General features: G+C 47.2%; 1 protein-coding gene across 7 annotated transcripts in view; it reads left to right on the forward strand.

Annotated features, from left to right (window-relative positions):
- The window catches only part of LUC7L (LUC7 like), a 42,932-nt gene that overhangs the window by 10,737 nt on the left and 13,305 nt on the right, over positions 1-18,890 (forward strand). For all 7 annotated transcript variants that reach the window (XM_030798785.1, XM_030798780.1, XM_030798781.1 and 4 more), the window contains 2 exons: positions 12,392-12,502; positions 14,436-14,579. In XM_030798785.1, the coding sequence (XP_030654645.1) occupies positions 12,392-12,502; positions 14,436-14,579 (255 nt within the window). The remainder of the gene's footprint in view (positions 1-12,391; positions 12,503-14,435; positions 14,580-18,890) is intronic.

An 18,890-nucleotide genomic window follows, 5' to 3' on the forward strand; every position in this document is an offset into this window, starting at 1 on the left:
CAACCTCCTCCAGAGTTCAAGCGATTCTCCTGCCTCAGCCTCCCGAGGAGCTGGGAATACGGGCTTGAGCCACCACGCCCGGATGATTTTGTATTTTTAGTAGAGATGGTGTTTCTCCATGTTGGTCAGGCTGGTCTCGAACTCTCGACCTCAGGTGATCTGCCCACCTCAGCCTCCCAAAGTGCTGGGATTACAGGCTTGAGCCTCCGCGCCTAGCTTCTTTTTCTTTTTGATACAGAGTTTCACTCTGTTGCCCAGGCTGGAGTGCAGTAGCATGATTATAGCTGACTGTAAGTGAATTGCTGGGCTCAGGTGATCCTTCTTCCACAGTCTCCTAAATAGCTAGTAGTACAGATGCACACGACAATGTCTAGCTAATTATTTATTTAATTTATTTTAATTTTTATTTATTTATTTATTTTGAGACAGAGTCTTGCTCTGTCACCAGGCTAGAGTGCAGTGGCACCATCTCGGCTCATTGCAACCTCCGACTCCCTGGTTCAAGTGATTCTCCTGCCTCAGCCTCCCAAATAGCTGGGATTACAGGCATGCACCACCATGCCCAACTCATTTTTGTATTTTTGGTAGAGATGGGGTTTTACCATGTTGGCCAGGCTGGTCTCGATCTCCTGACCTTGTGATCCGCCCGCCTCGGCCTCCCAAAGCGCTGGGATTACAGCTGTGAGCCACCGCGCCCGGCGTATTTATTTTTGAGGCAGGGTCTTGTTCTTTCACCCAGGCTGGAGGGCAGTGGCGTGATGATGGCTTGCTGTAACCTTGACCTCTTGGGCTCAGTGATACCCCTGCGTCGGGTTCCTGAGTAGTTGAGGGTACAGGTGTGTGCCACCACGGCCAGCTTTTTTTTTTTTTTTTGGTAGAGACGGGGTCTTACTGTGTTGCCCAGGCTGGTCTCAAGCTTCTGCCTTCAAGTGATCCTGCCACCTTGGCCTCTTACAGGTGTTGGGATTTCAGGTGTGAGCCACTGTGCCTGGCCAGTAAATCCATTTAGAGTAGCATTTTTCAGCTTTTTTTTTTTTTTTTTTTTTTTTTTTAGACGGAGTCTCGCTCTGTCGCCCAGGTTGGAGTGCAGTGGCGCAATCTTGGCTCACTGCAAGCTCCGCCTCCCGGGTTCACGCCATTCTCCTGCCTCAGCCTCTCCGAGTAGCGGGGACTACAGGCGCCCGCCACCACGCCCGGCTAATTTTTTGTATTTTTAGTAGAGACGGGGTTTCACCATGGTCTCGATCTCCTGACCTCGTGATCTGCCCGCCTTGGCCTCCCAAAGTGCTGGGATTACAAGCGTGAGCCACCGCACCCGGCCTTTTCAGCTTTTTTTCATTGTTGCCCCCAGTGGAGCCTTTTTAGACTTTTTTTTTCTGTTTTTTTGAGACAGTCTCTCTCTGTTGCCCAAGCTGGAATGCAGTGGTGCAGTCCTGGCTCATTGCAACCTCTGCCTCCTGGGTTTAAGCTGTTCTCCTGCCTCAGCCTCCTGAGTAGCTGGGACTACAGGTGTGCGCCACGATGCCCGGCTAGTTTTTTTGTATTTTTAGTGGAGACAGGGTTTCACCATATTGGCCAGGCTGGTCTTGAACTCCTGACCTCATGATGCACCCACCTCGGGCTCCCAGAGTGGTGGGATTACAGCCGTGAGCCACCGTGCCTGGCCTAGACTTTTTCTTCTAATTGTCCCATTTCACCCCTCACCCTGCCATCACTATGAAATTTTGATATCACAGTCAACCTGCATATCTGTTTATGTACTATGATTTTTTTGTTAGGCCACAGACCATTGTAATATATGGTATTTTTTTACTCTTTAAAATCAGTGTTCACTCCTGCCTCCATAAATAATACGTGATTTTTTTTTTTTTTTTTTTTTTTGAGACCGCGTCTCGTTCTGTCACCCAGGCTGGAGTGCAGTGGCGCAATCTCGGCTCACTGCAAGCTCCGCCTCCCGGGTTCACGCCATTCTTCTGCCTCAGCCTCCCGAGTAGCTGGAACTACAGGCGCCCGCCATCACGCCCGGCTAATTTTTTTTTTGTATTTTTAGTAGAGATGGGGTTTCACTGTGTTAGCCAGGATGGTCTCGATCTCCTGACCTCGTGATCCACCCGCCTTGGCCTCCCAAAGTGCTGGGATTACAGGCGTGAGCCACCGCACCCGGCACGTGATTTTTTTTTCTTTTTTTTTTTGAGGTCGAGTCTCACTCTGTCACCCAGGCTGGAGTGCGGTGGTGTGATCTCGGCTCACTGCAGCCTCTGCCTGCTGGGTTTAAGCGATTCTCCTGCCTCAGCCTCCCAAATAGCTGAGATTACAAGTGCCTGCCACCACACCCAGCTAATTTTTGTATTTTTAGTAGAGACGTGGTTTCGCCATGTTGGCCAGGCTCATCTTGAACTCTTGACCTTAGGTGATCCGCCCACCTCACCCTCCCAAAGTGCTGGGTTTACAGGTGTGATTACACTGTGCCTGGTAAGAATACATGATTTAAACTCACTCAGTTTTAACTATTTTTTAATCCCTAATCATCCATCGCTAGTATGACCAGAGGTTAGTAGAGGGGTTTGATGCCATTCTGGTTCTTGAGTGAAGACTGGGAAAGAACTGAGCATGGGATGAGGGAGCCAGTGAAAAATATAAAACCCAAGGGAAAGGGTCCCTCCCCTTGCATTACAAGATGTCAATACATTTTACATAAATTCTTCCTTTTTTTTTTTGGAGACAGAGTCTCACTCTTGTTGCCTCGGTTGGAGTGCGGTGGCATGCTCTTAGCTCACTGTAACCTCCACCTCCTGGGTTCAAGCGATTCTCCTACCTCAGCCTCCTGAGTAGGTGTGATTACAGGCACCTGCCACCATGCCCAGCTAATTTTTGTATTCTTAGTAGAGATGGAGTTTCACCATGTTGGTCAGGCTGGTCTCAAACTCCTGACCTCAGGTGATCCACCTGCCTTGGCCTCCCAAAGTGTTGTGATTATAGGCGTGAGCCACTGCACCTAGCCTCGAGTAAATTCTATTTATTTATTAAAAAAAGAATTTTTTTTTTGAGACTGAGTCTCACTCTTGTGGCCCAGGCTGTAGTGCAGTGGTGTGATCTTGGCCCACTGCAACCTCCGCCTCCTGGTTTCAAGTGGTTATCCTGCCTCAGCCTCCTGAGTAGCTGGGATTACAGGTGCACATCGCTACACCTGGCTAATTTTTGTATTTTTAGTAGAGACAGGGTTTTGCCATGTTGGCCAGGCTGGTCTCAAACTCCTGACCGCAGGTGATCCACCCGCCTTAGCCTCCCAAAGTGTTGAGATTACAGACGTGAGCCACTGTGCCCAGCCTATTTTAAAAATTTGTCGTGGCTACATAATAGGTGTATGTATTTTGGGGGTACCTGAGATGTTTCATTTGATACAGGAATGCAATTCCCAGTAAAGAATAAATTCTTGGACCGTGTGTGGTGGCTCACAGCTGTAATTCCAGCAATTTGAGAGGCTGAGGTGAGTGGATCACCTGAGGTCGGGAGTTCAAGACTAGCCTGGCCAACATGGTGAAACCCTGCCTCTTCTAAAAATACAAAAATTAGCTGGGCATGGTGGTGCGCTCCTGTAATCCCAACTACTCGGGAGGCTGAGGCAAGAGAATGGCTTGAACCCAAGTGGTGAAGGTTGCAGTGTGCTGGGATCACACCATTGCACTTTATTCTGCTTGGGTGACAGAGCGAAACTCTGTCTCAAAAAAAAAAAAATTGTATTTAAAATAGTAGCCTTGGCCGGGCGCGGTGGCTCAAGCTTGTAATCCTAGCAGTTTGGGAGGCCGAGGTGGGCGGATCACGATGTCAGGAGTTCGAGACCATCCCGGCCAATATATTGAAACCCTGTCTCTACTAAAAAATAAAAATAAAAAAAAATAAATAAAATAGTAGCCTTGGCCATGCGTGTGGTGGCTCACGCCTGTAATCCCAACACTTTGGGAGGCTGAGGCAGGTGGATTGCTTGAGCGTAGGAGTTCGAGACCAGCCTGGGCAACATGGGGAAACCCCGTCTCTACAAAAAAATGCCAGAGTTAGCCAGGCGTGGTGGCATGTGCCTTGAGAGAGTGGGTTAGAGGGCTAGAACAGATAAGAGACCTTTTTGTCCTATGTGAAAATGTACAATATACAAGAGTTACTCCCTGAGAATTACCTGCATCTCCCACTCCCTAAAAGTCATTTTTGACCTTACAGGGGGCTCATATTAAAATGTTTAGGTCAGGCAAGGTGGCTCACGCCTTTAATCTTAGCACTTTGGGAGGCTGAGGTGGGCAGATCACAAGGCCAGGAGTTCAAGACCAACCTGGCCGATACAGTACAACACCGTGTCTACTGAAAATACAAAAATCAGCCGGTCATTGTGGCCAGCACCTGTAGTCCCAGCTACTTGGGAGGCTGAGGCAGGAGAATCACTTGAGCCCAGGAGGCGGAGGTTGCAGTGAGCCGACGTTGCGCCACTGCACTCCAGCCTGGACAACAGAGCAAGACTCTGTCTCAAAAAAAAAAAAAAAAAAAACTATTTGATTACCAGTGTTTATAAATATGTGGAAAAGAAAAAGGTCCTCCTCCCTCAAAGAATTAAGAGTAAACCAGGGCCAAGCGCGGTGGCTCATGCCTGTTACCCAAGCACTTTGGGAGGCTGAGGCTGGCAGATCACCTGAGGTCAGGAGTTTGAGACCAGCCTGACCAACATGGAGAAACCCCCATCTCTACTAAAAATTGAAAATTAGCCGGGTGTGGTGGCGGGCGCCTGTAATCCCAGCTGCTCGGGAGGCCGAGGCAGGAGAATCACTTGAACCTAGGAGGCAGAGGTTGCAGTGAGCCAAGATCGCGCCACTGCACTATAGCCTGGGCGACAGAGCGAGACTCGTCTCAAAAAAAAAAAAAAAAGAGTAAACCGGGCTGGGCAGGCAAGGTGGCTGCTGCTTGTCACCCTGTCACTTTCGGAGGCCAAAAGTGAAGGATCCCTTGAGCCCAGGAGTTTTTGCCTGAAGAACATGTTTCTAGAAAAAAAACAGAAAATTAGCTGGGTGTGGTAGAGCAGCAGTGTTGTGGGAGAGTGATCTGTCAAGGCACTGTTGGTGTTTTTGTTTTGTTTTGTTTTGTTTTTTTGAGACAGTGTCTCACTCTCGTCCAGGCTGGAGTACGGTGGCATGATCTTGGCTCACTGCAACCTCTGCCTTCCCGGTTCAAGCGATTTTCCCGCCTCAGCCTCCTGAGTAGCTGGGACTACATGCGCATGTCACCACACCCGGCCAATTTTCTTATAATTTTTTTTTTTTTGAGACGGAGTTTTGCTTTTGTCGCCCAGGCTGGAGTGCAATGGCACGATGATCTCGGCTCGCTGCAACCTCCGCCTGCCGGGTTCAAGCAACTCTCCTACCTCAGCCTCCCGAGTAGCTGGGATTACAGGCACGCGCCACCATGCCCGGCTAGTTTTTTGTATTTTTAGTAGAGAGGGGGTTTTACAATGCTGGTCAGGCTGGTCTCGAACTCTTGAGCTTGTGATCCATTTGCCTCAGCCTCCCAAAGTTCTGGGATTACAGGTGTGAGCCACCGCACCCATCCCAATTTTTTGTATTTTCAGTAGACAAGGTTTCACTGTGTTAGCGAGGATGGTCTCAAGCTCCTGACCTCGTGATCCGCCCACCTCGCCCTCCCAATGTGCTGGGATTACAGGCGTGAGCCATTGCGCCTGGCCTACTGTTGGTGTTTTAAACATTTTGTTCCAGAATTCCACTGTTGGAAATGTATCTTAAGGATATGTGAAAATGAATGCAGAGAAAAGATGTTTATTGTAACTTATTTTAAGAAGAAAAAAAGATGTAATACAACTATTGAGATAGGATCTTGTTCTGCCCAGGCTGGATTGCAGTGACGTGATCATAGCTCACGGTAGCCTCCAACTCCTGGCCTCCAGCTGTTCTCCTACTTCCCGTCTTCTAAGTTCTGGGATTACAGTCACAAGCCACCATGCCTGGCCTAAAAGTATCTCTGCCTTGTGACTTATTTCTAGAAATCTCTATCCTAAGAAAGTAATTGGAAATACATGCAAACATGGTTATAGTAAAGATGTTTGTGGGCCGGGTGCAGTGGTCCATGCCTGTAATCCCAGCTCTTTGGGAAACTGGGGCGGGTGGGTCGTGTGAGCCCAGTTGGAGACTAGCCTGGGCAACATGACAAACCCTGTCTGTACAGAAAATACCAAAAAAATTAGCCATACAAGGTGGCCTGCAACTGTAGTCCCAGCTAATCGAGGGGCTAAGGCTGGAGGATCAGTTGAGCCCAGAAGATCAAGGCTGAAGTGAGCTGTGGTTGCCCCACTGTGCTCTAGCCTGGAGAACAGAACAAGAGTCTGTCTCAGATCAATAAATGAATGAATAAATGATACTTATGACAAAATTGTTTATGAGATTGAAATTTGGATCCAAGAAAAATGCCCAAGAAGGGAAATGAATGAGTAAATTACAATGAACCTATGTGATAGACTCTGCCCTTCTAACTAATGTTTGTGAAAGCTATCTAATGACTTCAAATTGCTTATGATAGGCAGGGCACGGCGGCTCACACCTGTAATCCCAGCACTGTGGGAGGCCGAGGTGGGCGGATCACGAGGTCAGGATACCAGCCCGACCAACAAGGTGAAACACTGTCTCTACTAAAAATATAAAAATTAGCTGGGTGTGGTGGCTCACACCTGTAATCCCAGCACTGTGGGAGGTGGGTGGGGTCGATCCAGCTGACAGTAAACCTACTAAAAATTAGCTGGGTGTGGTGGCTCACACCTGTAATCCCAGCACTGTGGGAGGCTGAGGTGGGCGGATCACGAGGTCAGGATACCAGCCTGACCAACACGGTGAAACACTGTCTCTACTAAAAATATAAAAATTAGCTGGGTGTGGTGGCATGCACCTGTAATCCCAGCTACTCAGGAAGCTGAGGTGGGAGAATAGCTTGAACCCAGGAGGCAGAGGTTGCAGTGAGCCGAGATCGTGCCATTGCGCTCTAGCCTGGGCGACAGAGCAAGACTCCATTTCAAGGCTGGGCGCGGTGGCTCACGCTTGTAATCCCAGCACTTTGGGAGGCCGAGGTGGGCGGATCACGAGGTCAGGAGATCGAGACCACGGTGAAACCCCATCTCTACTAAAAATACAAAAAAATTAGCCGGGCGTGGTGGCGGGCGCCTGTAGTTCCAGCTTCTCGGAGAGGCTGAGGCAGGAGAATGGCGTGAACCCGGGAGGCGGAGCTTGCAGTGAGCTGAGATCGCACCACTGCACTCCAGCCTGGGTGACAGAGCGAGACTCCATCTCAAAAAAAAAAAAAAAAAAAAGACTCCATTTCAAAAAAAAAAATTGCTTATGAGAACACAAAACAAAGACACAAAATATAAAGATATAAAGATTTCAACTCAAGCCAGGCACAGTGGCTCACGCCTGTAATCTCAGCACTTTGGGAGGCTGAGGTGGAGAGATTACAAGGTCAGGAGATGGAGACCTTCCTGGCCAAGATAGTGAAACCCCATCTCTACTAAAAATAGAAAACATTAGCCAGGCGTGATGGTGGGCACCTGTAATCCCAGCTACTTTGGAGAGTGAGGCAAGAAAATCGGTTCAACCTGGGAGGCAGAGGTTGCAGTGAGCCGAGATTGCGCCACTGCACTCCAGTCCAGGAAACAGTGCGAGACTCGGTCTTAAAAAAAAAAAGAAAAAAGTTTTCTGGCCGGGTACAGTGGCTCACGCCTATAATCTCAGCACTTCGGGAGGCCGAGACGGACGGATTGCCTGAGGTCAGGAGTTCGAGACCAGTCTGACCAACATGGTGATAACCTGTCTCTAATAAAAATACAAAAATAAAATTAGCCAAGTGTGGTGGTGTGCGCCTGCAATCCTAGCTACTCGGGAGGCTGAGGCAGGGGAATTGCTTGAGCCTGGGAGGCGGAGGTTGCAGTGAGCTCAGATGTTGCCTCTGTACTCCAGCCTGGGTGACAAGATGACGCTGTGTCTCCCCGTCCCCTTCCAAAAAGAAAAGACAACTGTGGGCCTTTATTTTCTGCCTGGACCATCACCTTAAGCTTGATGGATGGAACTCCTGGCACATTTCTACCCGGGATCCTCCCAGTACTCAGTTATTTTACCTGGGAGAAGATGCCCTTCCTGTCCTCATCATTGGCTCCTTCCAGCCTGAGTCAGCCTCAGCCTGACACAACAGACCCAGGCCTTGATTTGTTTTATCCAGGAGTTGCCTAGGAAAGGATGTGTGCTATATTTGTTAAAGGGCAGTCTATAAATAAACTAAGTTTCTCAACTTGTAAACTGTTAAACAGCAATGTTAATCATATTAAATTAAGCTCTGAAAAAGTCACAGACGGCCAGGTGTGCGCTCACACTGTAATCCCAGTACTTTAGTGGGAGGCGGAGGCCGGAAGATTGCTTGAGCCCAGGAGTTCGAGACCAGCCTGGGCAAAGTCTCTACAAAATCAGAAATTTTAGCTGGGTATAGTGATGTGTTCCCATAGTCCTACCTGCTTTGGAGGCTGAGGTGAAAGGATGGTTTGAACCTGAGAGGTCAAGGCTAAAGTGAGCCGTGATTGTACCACTGTATTCTAGCCTGGGTGACAGAGCAAGATCCTCTTGGGAAAAAAAAAAAAAATGTGTATTTCTTTAGTGTTCACATGCTGAAAATGTAATGAATGTGTCTTTGTAATTCAGCAAAAGTGTAATTAACCTTTACTGCCATGTTTGGCCATGTGATGTTTTGAAAAGTTTTCCAAACAACATATATGGGCTCATTTCAAAGCTGTTTTTAATATACCACATGAGACCAGTTCTGATTTTATGTAGTTTTCCTGTCTTGCAGATGTCCAGTATAAGAGTTACATTTTTCTAAGTCAGGTGTCTTGAGTTAGAGTCCCCGTGTGACCCTGGGCAAGCTATTTCACCTTCTTTTTTTCATCTATAAACCGGGCTGACGATGGCTGCCCCAGATTTGTGAGGATAAAGTGCAGGTCTTTGGAGCCAGACCACAAGGGTCCTTGGATCCTGACTCCATTGCTTACTTAGTGGCTTGGTAGCTGTACTTTACTTTCTTTTTTTTTTTTTTTTTTTTTTTTGTCTTGAGACGGAGTCTCGCTCTGTCGCCCAGGCTGGAGTGCAGTGGCACGATCTTGGCCCACTGCAAGCTCTGCCTCCTGGGTTCACGCCATTCTCCTGCCTCAGCCTCTCCGAGTAGCTGGGACTACAGGCGCCCGCCACCACGCCTGGCTAATTTTTTGTATTTTTAGTAGGGACGGGGTTTCACCGTGGTCTCGATCTCCTGACCTCGTGATCCGCCCGCCTCGGCCTCCCAAAGTGCTGGGATTACAAGCGTGAGCCACCACGCCCGGCCGATCTGTACTTTACTTTCATATCCATGCAGTGGAGACCCGACGAGCTCCTCTGCGGCTGTTTTTTTTGAGACGGAATTTCGCTCTTGTTGCCCAGGTTGGAGTGCAATGGCATGATCTCAGCTCACGGCAACCTCCGCCTCCCGGGTTCAAGTGATTGTCCTGCCTCGGCCTCCTGAGTGGCTGGGATTACAGACGTGCACCACCACGCCCGGCTAATTTTGTATTTTTAGTAGAGATGGGGTTTCTCCATGTTGGTCAGGCTGGTCTGAAACTCCTGACCTCAGGTGATCCAACTGCCTCAGCCTCCCAAAGTGCTAGGATTACAGGCGTGAGCCACTGCGCCCAGCCCCTCTGCAGCTCTTTTGAGGTGTTTAGCGCACGTGCCCAGCGCAGCACAAGGGCACCTGTCTGCTGTGACAGTTCTGACTGACAGCATGGGCTTTTCTTAGGCTCAGTGACCACCGGCCTGTGTCATTGCCGCTGGGCCGGGAGAGCTGGGAACAGCACCAGGCAGTCCATGTGTGGAGGGACAGCCTCCTCAGTGGAGATGATGTGCTGATATTGCCCAGTTTTGCCATACTGTTAGGGCACAGGCCTTTGTGCTGGTGCTGTCTGTGCTCAGGTGCTTTTAGGGCTTATGTTTCATAACGCCGCTCAGAGATAGAGAGGTTGGGTGACTTTCTAGTAGGTGGTAGGTTGTGATTAGGACTTAGTTTTTGGAATCGAATGTCTTTTTTTATCATTTAAATCTGCTCTTTTAAGAAACAGGCTAAAGTTGAGAAACACTTTGAATGGAGAGGGCAGTAGAACAGAAAGCCACCTTTCAAAGAACTTGGCAGCTCTTGGTTGGCTTGTTCTCTGTTGTGAAGTTTACCATTTATAGTTGTTTTTTACTGTTTGAGCCAGTCTCGCTCTGTCGCCCAGGCTGGAGTGCAGTGGTGTGATCTTGGCTCCCTGCAACCTCCGCCTCCCAGGTTCAAGCGATTCTCCTGCCTCAGCCTCCCAAGTAGCTGAGATTACAGGCATGCGCCACCACTCGCGGTTAATTTTATATTTTTAGTAGAGATGGGGTTTCTCCATGTTGGTCAAGCTGGTCTTGAACTCCTGACCTCATGTGATCCACCCGCCTTGGCCTCCCAAAGTGCTGAGATTACAGGCGTGAGCTATTGCACCTGGCCAAGAGGCAGTTTTTGAATTCCAAAATTATGGAGTGATATCTGGGAGTCAGCCTTCATCAGTGATGCTGCCTCTGCTTCCTCCAGCTTCTTGGGAGACTGGGCACCAGGAGACTTGGAGCTTCTTCCTATCTTGACCTACTCCCAAGTATGCATGTTTTTGAAAAAAAATATTGAAGATTTCTAGAGAAGATCATCATCTTATCCAGTGTCCGTGTAATCCATTGTGGAGCAGTTTATTACAGCTGACCTACTGTCTCCTGTCCATTTTAGAAGCGGTGACATAGATTATCACCCCTTAGTGTTTTCCTGCCTTCTCATCTCCACCTAAAATTTAGTTTTTGGTAAAAGATCATGCTATCTAAACCTGTCATCATTGCAAAACAAACTTATTTACGTTTATCATGATGCTGACATTAGCAAGCTGACTCATGGTTTAATGTTAGTGTTTCTTACTACTGGTCACTGGCTGACAGTTGGAAAAGTGATGCCCTATTTTTTTTTTTTTTGAGATGGAACCTTGCTATTGCACAGGCTGGAGTGCAGTGGTGCCATCTCGACTCACTGCAACCTCTGCCTCCCAGATTCAAGTGATTCTTCTGCCCCAGCCTCCCGAGTAGCTGGGACTAGAGGTGCATGCCACCACGCCCAGCTAATTTTTCTGTTTTTAGTAGAGATAGGGCTTCACCATATCGGCAAAGCTGGTTTCGAACCTCTGACCTCATGGATCATCCCGCCTCGGCCTCCCAAAGTGCTGGGATTACAGGTGTGAGCCACTGGGCCCTGCCTTTTTTTGTTGTTGTTTTTGTTTTTTTTTTGATACGGAGTCTTGCGCTGTTGCCTAGGCTGGAGTGCAGTGGTCCAGTCTCGGTTCACTACAACTTCTGCCCCCCAGGCTCAAGCGATTCTCCTGCCTCAGCCTCCTGAGTAGCTGGGATTACAGGCACCCGCTACATGCCCGACTAATTTTTGTATTTTTATTAGAGACCATGTTGGCCAGACTGGTCTTGAACTCCTGACCTCAGATGATCCGCCCACCTTGGCCTCCCAAAGTGCTGGGATTACAAGTGTGAGCCACTGCCCCCATTCCTGTCTGTATTTTTATCTGAAATTACGTTAGCCTTTGCCTAGTTATGGTGAATTAACCTTAGTATATGACAGTTCCCTTAATGTTTCCCACCACCCTTTTCAGAGTAAGCAATTAGACGCCTACGGCTTCTTTTCTTTTATCTCTTTGGGTAAATAGCAACCAGTTTTTCCTGGTACTTTAGACAGTAGGCAATAACGAAATGTACTCATAGCTGTCAGTAATATTTGTTCTATTGTTTTGTTTTTGAGGTGAAAGGGGGGACCCTACCCTCAGAACATGAGGGAATAATATTTACGTGGCTCACAAAGACCAGTGAGTACATCATACGCATCTCTCACAACTCCCCAGAAGAGGGCTCCAGAACGAGTCTAGGCTCAACCTCTTCTGTCCCTCCGAGAACTCTATGAATTGCTGCCAAGTGTTTTAATTTTCCTCAGAATTTCTTTGTAATGTTATTGAGGGTTGGAGGTCCTTTTACAAATTTTGGAAATAAGTAAATCAAATGAGAAGACCATGCTTCCAAACAATCATTCTGTTTAACAGATCCCCTTGATTTAATGCAATATGAATGTGTTAGTGGTAGTGTAGTTTAAGATCTTCCCCTTGAATCGACAGGCTTTAAAGAAACGAACCTAGGAGTGTATTTCCTATCAAGCAAATGGGTTCTAAGACTTTACGCTTTTACACAGAATTGATTGTAGCGCTCTGCTTTTCCCGTGCTAGGCAATGGATCACTTGGAGTCCTTTATTGCGGAATGTGATCGGAGAACTGAGCTCGCCAAGAAGCGGCTGGCAGAAACACAGGAGGAAATCAGTGCGGAAGTTTCTGCAAAGGTATGCTTGGGTGGCTTTGCTGTCTGGTGTGTTCTTGAAAATACTGGCTTGTCAATAGCTTTTTTTTGAGATGGAGTCTCCCTCTGTCACCCAGGCTGGAGTGCAGTGGCGCGATCTCAGCTCACTGCAAGCTCTGCCTCCCGGGTTCACAACATTCTCCTGCCTCAGCCTTCCGAGTAGCTGGGGCTACAGACGCCCGCCACCACGCCCAGCTAATTTTTTGTATTTTTAGTAGAGACATGGTTTCACCATGTTAGCCAGGATGGTCTCGATCTCCTGACCTTGTGATCTGCCCGCCTCAGCCTCCCAAAATGCTGGGATTACAGGCATGAGCCACCGCGTCCAGCTTTGTCATTAGCTATTAACTCACCCTCAGCACTGATTGTGTGGACAGTACTCTCTGCCTTACTCCAGTTAAGGATAGAGGGCTGTGATCAAGCGTTCATGTGTCATTGAATTCTCATCCCTCAGGAGCTGCTACCTCTGTCTTTTTATTCTGTCCATTTTCGTCCTCTGTACATGGTTTATTATTATTATTATTTAATTTTAATGCATTCTTCGCTGAGTTTGGTGGCTTATGCTTGTAGTCCTAGCACTTTGGGACACCAAGGTGGGGGCAGACTGCTTGAGCCCAGGAGTTTTAGACCAGCCTGAGCGACATGAAGAAACCCCATCTCTACAAAAAATACATATATTAGCCAGGCTTGGTGGTGCACATGCGTATCCCAGTTCCTCAGGAGGCTGAGATGGGAGGATCACTTGAGCCTGGGGAGACTGAGGCTTCAATGAGCTATGATCATGCTACTTTGCTTCAGCTTGGATAACAGAGTGATACCCTGCCTCAAAAGAAAAAAGAAATTATTGTCGGTTTTTTTTTTTTTTTTTTTTAAGAGACAGAGTCTTGCTCTGTCGCCCAGGCTGGAGGGCAGTGGCGTGATCTCGACTCACTGCAAGCTCTGCCTCCCGGGTTTACGCCATTCTCCTGCCTTGGCATCCCGAGTAGCTGGGACTACAGCTCCCGCCACCATGCCCAGCTAATTTTTTGTATTTTCAGTACAGACGGGGTTTCACCGTGTTAGTCAAGATAGTCTCGATCTCTTGACATCGTGATCCCCCCGTCTCATTTTCCCAAAGTGCTGGGATTACAGGCATGAGCCACTGCGCCCAGCCATCTTTTTTTTTTTTTTTTTTTTTTAAATAAAGATGGAGTCTGTTGCCCAGGCTGGTCTGGAACTCTTGGGCTTAAGCGATCCTCCCGTCTTGTCCCCCCGAAGTGCTGGGATTACAGGTGTGAGCCAGCATGCCCAGCCTCTGCATGTTGTTTTAAACTTTAATATCTCCACATAAAACTGGAAAGAATTGGTAAGGAAATGGTCATACTGTGGTACATCCATATCGTAGAATGAAAAAGGAGGTAGATTTATACGGAATTAGACTGAGTGCCATTTACATCACTCTTCTGTTTTTCTCTTCAGTGGGGCTAAGTCTCTCCTTGTTTTTTTCTTTTCAGTGCTGTGAAAGCATTTCTTAGGATTTACGCAATTGCTAATTTGACCAAAAGTGCTGTTTTGTTTCAGAAGGTAAATCCTAGTAATTAGGTATTTGGCTTATAGCTTAAATCTGTACATTTAAACCTAGACATTTTGTTACCCATACACAGAAGAAAAAGTCATAAAGCGAGACAGCCTAGACAATGACCAATCTGTGATGATCCTTGGAACCATGTTGGAAGTGACAAAGGTGCTACTGGTTTCATTGGAACGCAGGATTCGTTTGTGGTTACAGTCTCAATGCTGGCAGTAAGGATGCCTTCTGTAGCTCTTCCGCTTATTTTCAGTAGAACAGGCTGGAAATGGAGCAGGAGAAACCCTTGTTGCCTTTGCGTTCACTTTCGTTTTTAGATGTCTGCTTACCTCATTCTTTCTCCTCACAGGCAGAAAAAGTACATGAGTTAAATGAAGAAATAGGAAAACTCCTTGCTAAAGCCGAACAGCTAGGGGCTGAAGGTAATGTGGATGAATCCCAGAAGATTCTTATGGAAGTGGAAAAAGTTCGTGCGAAGAAAAAAGAAGCTGAGGTTGGTGAGAGAAATGTCTTAGGGCAAGAGAAATCTTGGTAATTTGGCAGAGTTGACCATTTGAATTAATGTAGCCCATGCTTGCTCCCATTTTTTTAAAAATTTATAAACTTTGTGCCCAGCACAGTGGCTCATGCCTGTAATCCCAGCACTTTGGGAGGCTGAGGTGGGTGGATCATGAGGTCAGGAGATAAGACCATCCTGGCTAACACAGTGAATCCCCGTCTCTACTAAAAATACAAAAAAATTAGCCGGGCGTGGCGCCAGGCGCCTGGAGTCCCAGCTACTCCGGAGGCTGAGGCAGGAGAATGGCGTGAACCCGGGAGGCGGAGCTTGCAGTGAGCTGAGATCGCGCCGCTGAACTCCAGCCTGGGTGACAGAGCAAGACTCCATCTCAAAAAAAAAAAAAAAAAAAAAAATTATAAACTTTGTTTTTTCAAGCAGTTTTAGCTTCTTAGCTAAATTGAGAGGAAAGTACAGGGATTCTCCATGTACCCCCTCCTCAGACAGCCTCCTCCATTCCTAGGATCTGCCCAGTCAGTGGGTCTACATTGGCTCGTCATTATCACCCAGAGTCTGTAGAAAATGTTAGATATGTCATGAATATATAAAATATATGTGGATACTAGTCTTTTATTTACTGCTCTAAGATATACACAAATCTATTATGAAAAGGTAACATTTGCCAAAACTTAAGCATATGGCCAGCTATGGTGGCTCTTGGCTTTAGTCTTAGCTGTTGGGGAGGCTGAGATGAGAGGATCCCTTAATCCTAGGAGTTTTGGAGTCCAGCCTGGACAACATAGCAAGACCCTGTCTCTAAAAAAGAAAAGGCTACATGCAAACGCTTACAGACCATACATGACACCATTTGCCGTCGAGAGGTGTAAACAAACGTAGTGCAGAGATGAAGTATTAAATCAGGGCTGCCTAAGAGTAACTGTAATAGGTACCGTACTGGTGTAATAATTCATGCCACTTCCTGTTGCTATTGTGTGGAGCTCAAGGGTTGTGAGTATCCCCTTGAAACACCGTGTGACACTCATCATCTCCAAAGGAGCAGTTCATCTCTCCAGTACATTCCTACTGCAGTAAAAAGCGAGCTCACAGGGTTCCCAGGCGTTTTCCATCGTATTCTCTGTAGTACCATAAACTTTGAGTAATGCCATAGGACCCATATGCCACTAGTGATGCTGAAAATGCTCCCAAGAAGGTAAGAACAGTCATGATATTACAAGAAAAAGTTGAGTTGCTTGATATATACATAAGATTGAGGTCTGCAGCTGCAATTGCTACCATTTCAGACAGACAATTCATCTTATAAATGAGCAGTATAAACATACAGAATGGATCATTACAGCACAGTACTATAAATGTATTTTATTTTCTCTTCCTTATTATTTTCTCTTTCTTTTTTTTTTTTTTTTTGAGATGGAGTCTCGCTCTGTCCCCCAGGCTGGAGTGCAGTGGCGCGATCTCAGCTCACTGCAAGCTCCACCTCCTGGATTCACACCATTCTTCTTCCTCAGCCTCTAGAGTAGCTGGGACTACAGGCGCCCACCACCACACCCGGCTAATTTTTTTGTATTGTCAGTAGAGACGGGTTTCACCATGTTAGCCAGGATGGTCTCGATCTCCTGACCTCGTGGTCCACCTGCCTCGGCCTCCCAAAGTGCTGGGATTACAGGAGTGAGCCACCATGCTTGGCCCATGGCTAATTTTTTTTTTTTTTTTTTTTTGCATTTCTAGTAGGGATGGGGTTTCACCATGTTGGCCAAGCTGGTCTCGAACTTCTGACCTCAGGTGATCCATCTGCATTGGCCTCCCAAAGTGCTGGGATCACAGGTGTGAGCCACTTCGCCAGGCCATTTGATACCTTTTATGAGTCTTGTAATTTTCCTCATACTGAAGATCTTATACATATTTTGTTAGATTTCTACCTAAATATTTCATTCTTGTGGGTGCTGGTATAATTGGTCATTTGTTTTTTGGTTTTTGTTTTTGTGTTTTTTGTGTTTTTTTTGAGATGGAGTCTCATTCATTCGCCCAGGCTGGAGTGCAGTGGCGTGATCTTGGCTCACTGCAACCTCCGCCTCCCGGGTTCAAGCGATTCTCCAGCCTCAGCCTCCCGAGTAGCTGAGACTATAGGTGTGTGCCACCATACCTGGCTAGTTTTTTGTGTTTTTAGTAGAGATGTGATTTAACCGTGTTAGCCAGGATGGCCTCGATCTCCTGACCTCATGATCCGCCTACCTTGGCCTCCCAAAGTGCTGGGATTACAGGTGTGAGCCACCACGCCCAGCCCTCCCTGCCTCCACCCCGCTTCCCGCCCTGAGACGGAGTGCAGTGGCATGATCTTGGCTCACTGAAGGTTTGATCTCCTGGGCTCATTTGATCCTCCCGCCTCAGCCTTTCAAATAGCTAGGACTGAAGGCGCATGCCACCAAGCCCAGCTAATTTTTCGTACTTTGTGGAGAGACTGTATTTCACCATGTTGTCAAGGCTGGTCTTGAAATCCTTGGCTCAAGCGATCTGCCCAGCTCTGCTTCCCAAAGTGCTGGGATTAGAGGCATGATGCCTGGCCTCTTGTAATACCTTCATCTGGTTTTGGTAGTATGGTAATGTCCCCATAGAAGGAGTTAGGAAATATTCTCTCTGCTTCTATTTTCTGAAAGCGATTGTAGAGAATTGGCATGATTTCCTCCCTAATGCTTTGGTGGAATTCACCAGTAAACCCATCTGGACCTGATACTTTCTGTTTTGGAAGGTTATTAATATACAGATCCATTCAGATCATCTATTTCTTCTTGTGTGAGTTTTGGCAGATTGTGTCTTTCAACATTATTATTATTTTTTTGACATGGAGTCTCTCTCTGTTGCCCAGGCTGGAGTGTGGTGTTGCGATGGCTCGCTGCAACCTCCAACTCCTGGGTTCAAGTGATTATCCTGCCTCAGCCTCTTGAGCAGCTGAGATTACAGGTGCCCGCCACCATGCCCAGCTGATTTTTGTATTTTTAGTAGAGAAAACGGGGTTTCACCGTGTTGGTCAGGCTGGTCTCAAACTCCTGACCTCAAGTGATCCACCTGCCTCAGCCTGTCAAAGTGCTGGGATTGCAGGTGTGAGCCACTGCTCCTGGCTGTCTTTCAAGGGATTGGTCCATTTCATCTAGTTTATCGCTTTTGTGGGCATAGAGTTGTTATTGTTTTTAAGAGTTATGTTATTCCTATAAAGTGCGTGGATCCGTAATGATGTCCTGTCTTTAATTTCTGATATTAGCACAGTCATATCTTTCTTAATGACAAGGATTAAATATTCTGAGAAGTGCGTTCCATGTTCATCACTGTGAGAACGTTATAGAGTGTGCTTACCTGGATGGTATAGCCATGTGGGCTGTATGGTAGAGCCCATTGCTCCTGGGCTCCACACCTACACAGCATGTTACTGTGCTGAATACTATAAGCAGTTGCAACACAGTGGGCCCCTAAATATTTGGGTATGTAAACATAGAAAAGGTACAGTAAAAATACAGTATAAAAGATAAAAAATAACACTTGATATAGTTTGGATGTGTGGCACGTCCAAGTCTCATGTTGAAACGTGACCTCCAGTGTTGGAGGTGGGGTCTAGTGGGAGGTATTTGGGTCATGGGCGTGGTTCCCTCATCAATGGCTTGGTGCCCTCCCTGGGATAATTTCACCTCAGAGCTGATTGGTTAAAGGAGCCTAGGTCCTCCTCTCTGTCTCACTCCTTCTGTTGCCATGTGATACGCTGACTCCCCTTTTGCCGCCTTCTGCCCAGAGTAAAAGCTTATGGCGAGTGGGTGTGGTGGCTCATGCCTGTAATCTCAACACTTTGGAAGGTTGAGGCAGGAGGATTGCTTGAGTCCAGGAGTTTGAGACCAGCCTGGGCAACATAGGGATACCCCATCTTTACAAAGAAGTTAAAAATTTGGCCGGGCACGGTTGCTCATGCCTGTAATCCCAGCACTTTGGGAAGCCAAGGTAGGTGCATCACTTGAGGTCAGGAGTTCAAGACCAGCCTGGCCAACTTGGTGAAACCCCATTTCTACTAAAAATACAAAAATTGGCCAGGCGTGGTGGTGGGCACCTGTAATCCCATCTATTTGGGAGGCTGAAGTAGGAGAATCGCTTGAACCTGGGAGGTGGAGGTTGCAGCGAGTAGAGATCGCGCCATTGCACTCCAACCTGGGTGACAGAGCAAGACTCAGTCTCAAAAAAAAAAAAAAAAAAAAAAAAAAAATCCAGGTGCAGTGGCTCACACCTGTAATCCCATCACTTTGGGAGGCCGAG

Source organism: Nomascus leucogenys, chromosome 18 (assembly GCF_006542625.1).
Source record: "Nomascus leucogenys isolate Asia chromosome 18, Asia_NLE_v1, whole genome shotgun sequence".
In the NCBI taxonomy this organism is placed as follows: domain Eukaryota; kingdom Metazoa; phylum Chordata; class Mammalia; order Primates; family Hylobatidae; genus Nomascus; species Nomascus leucogenys.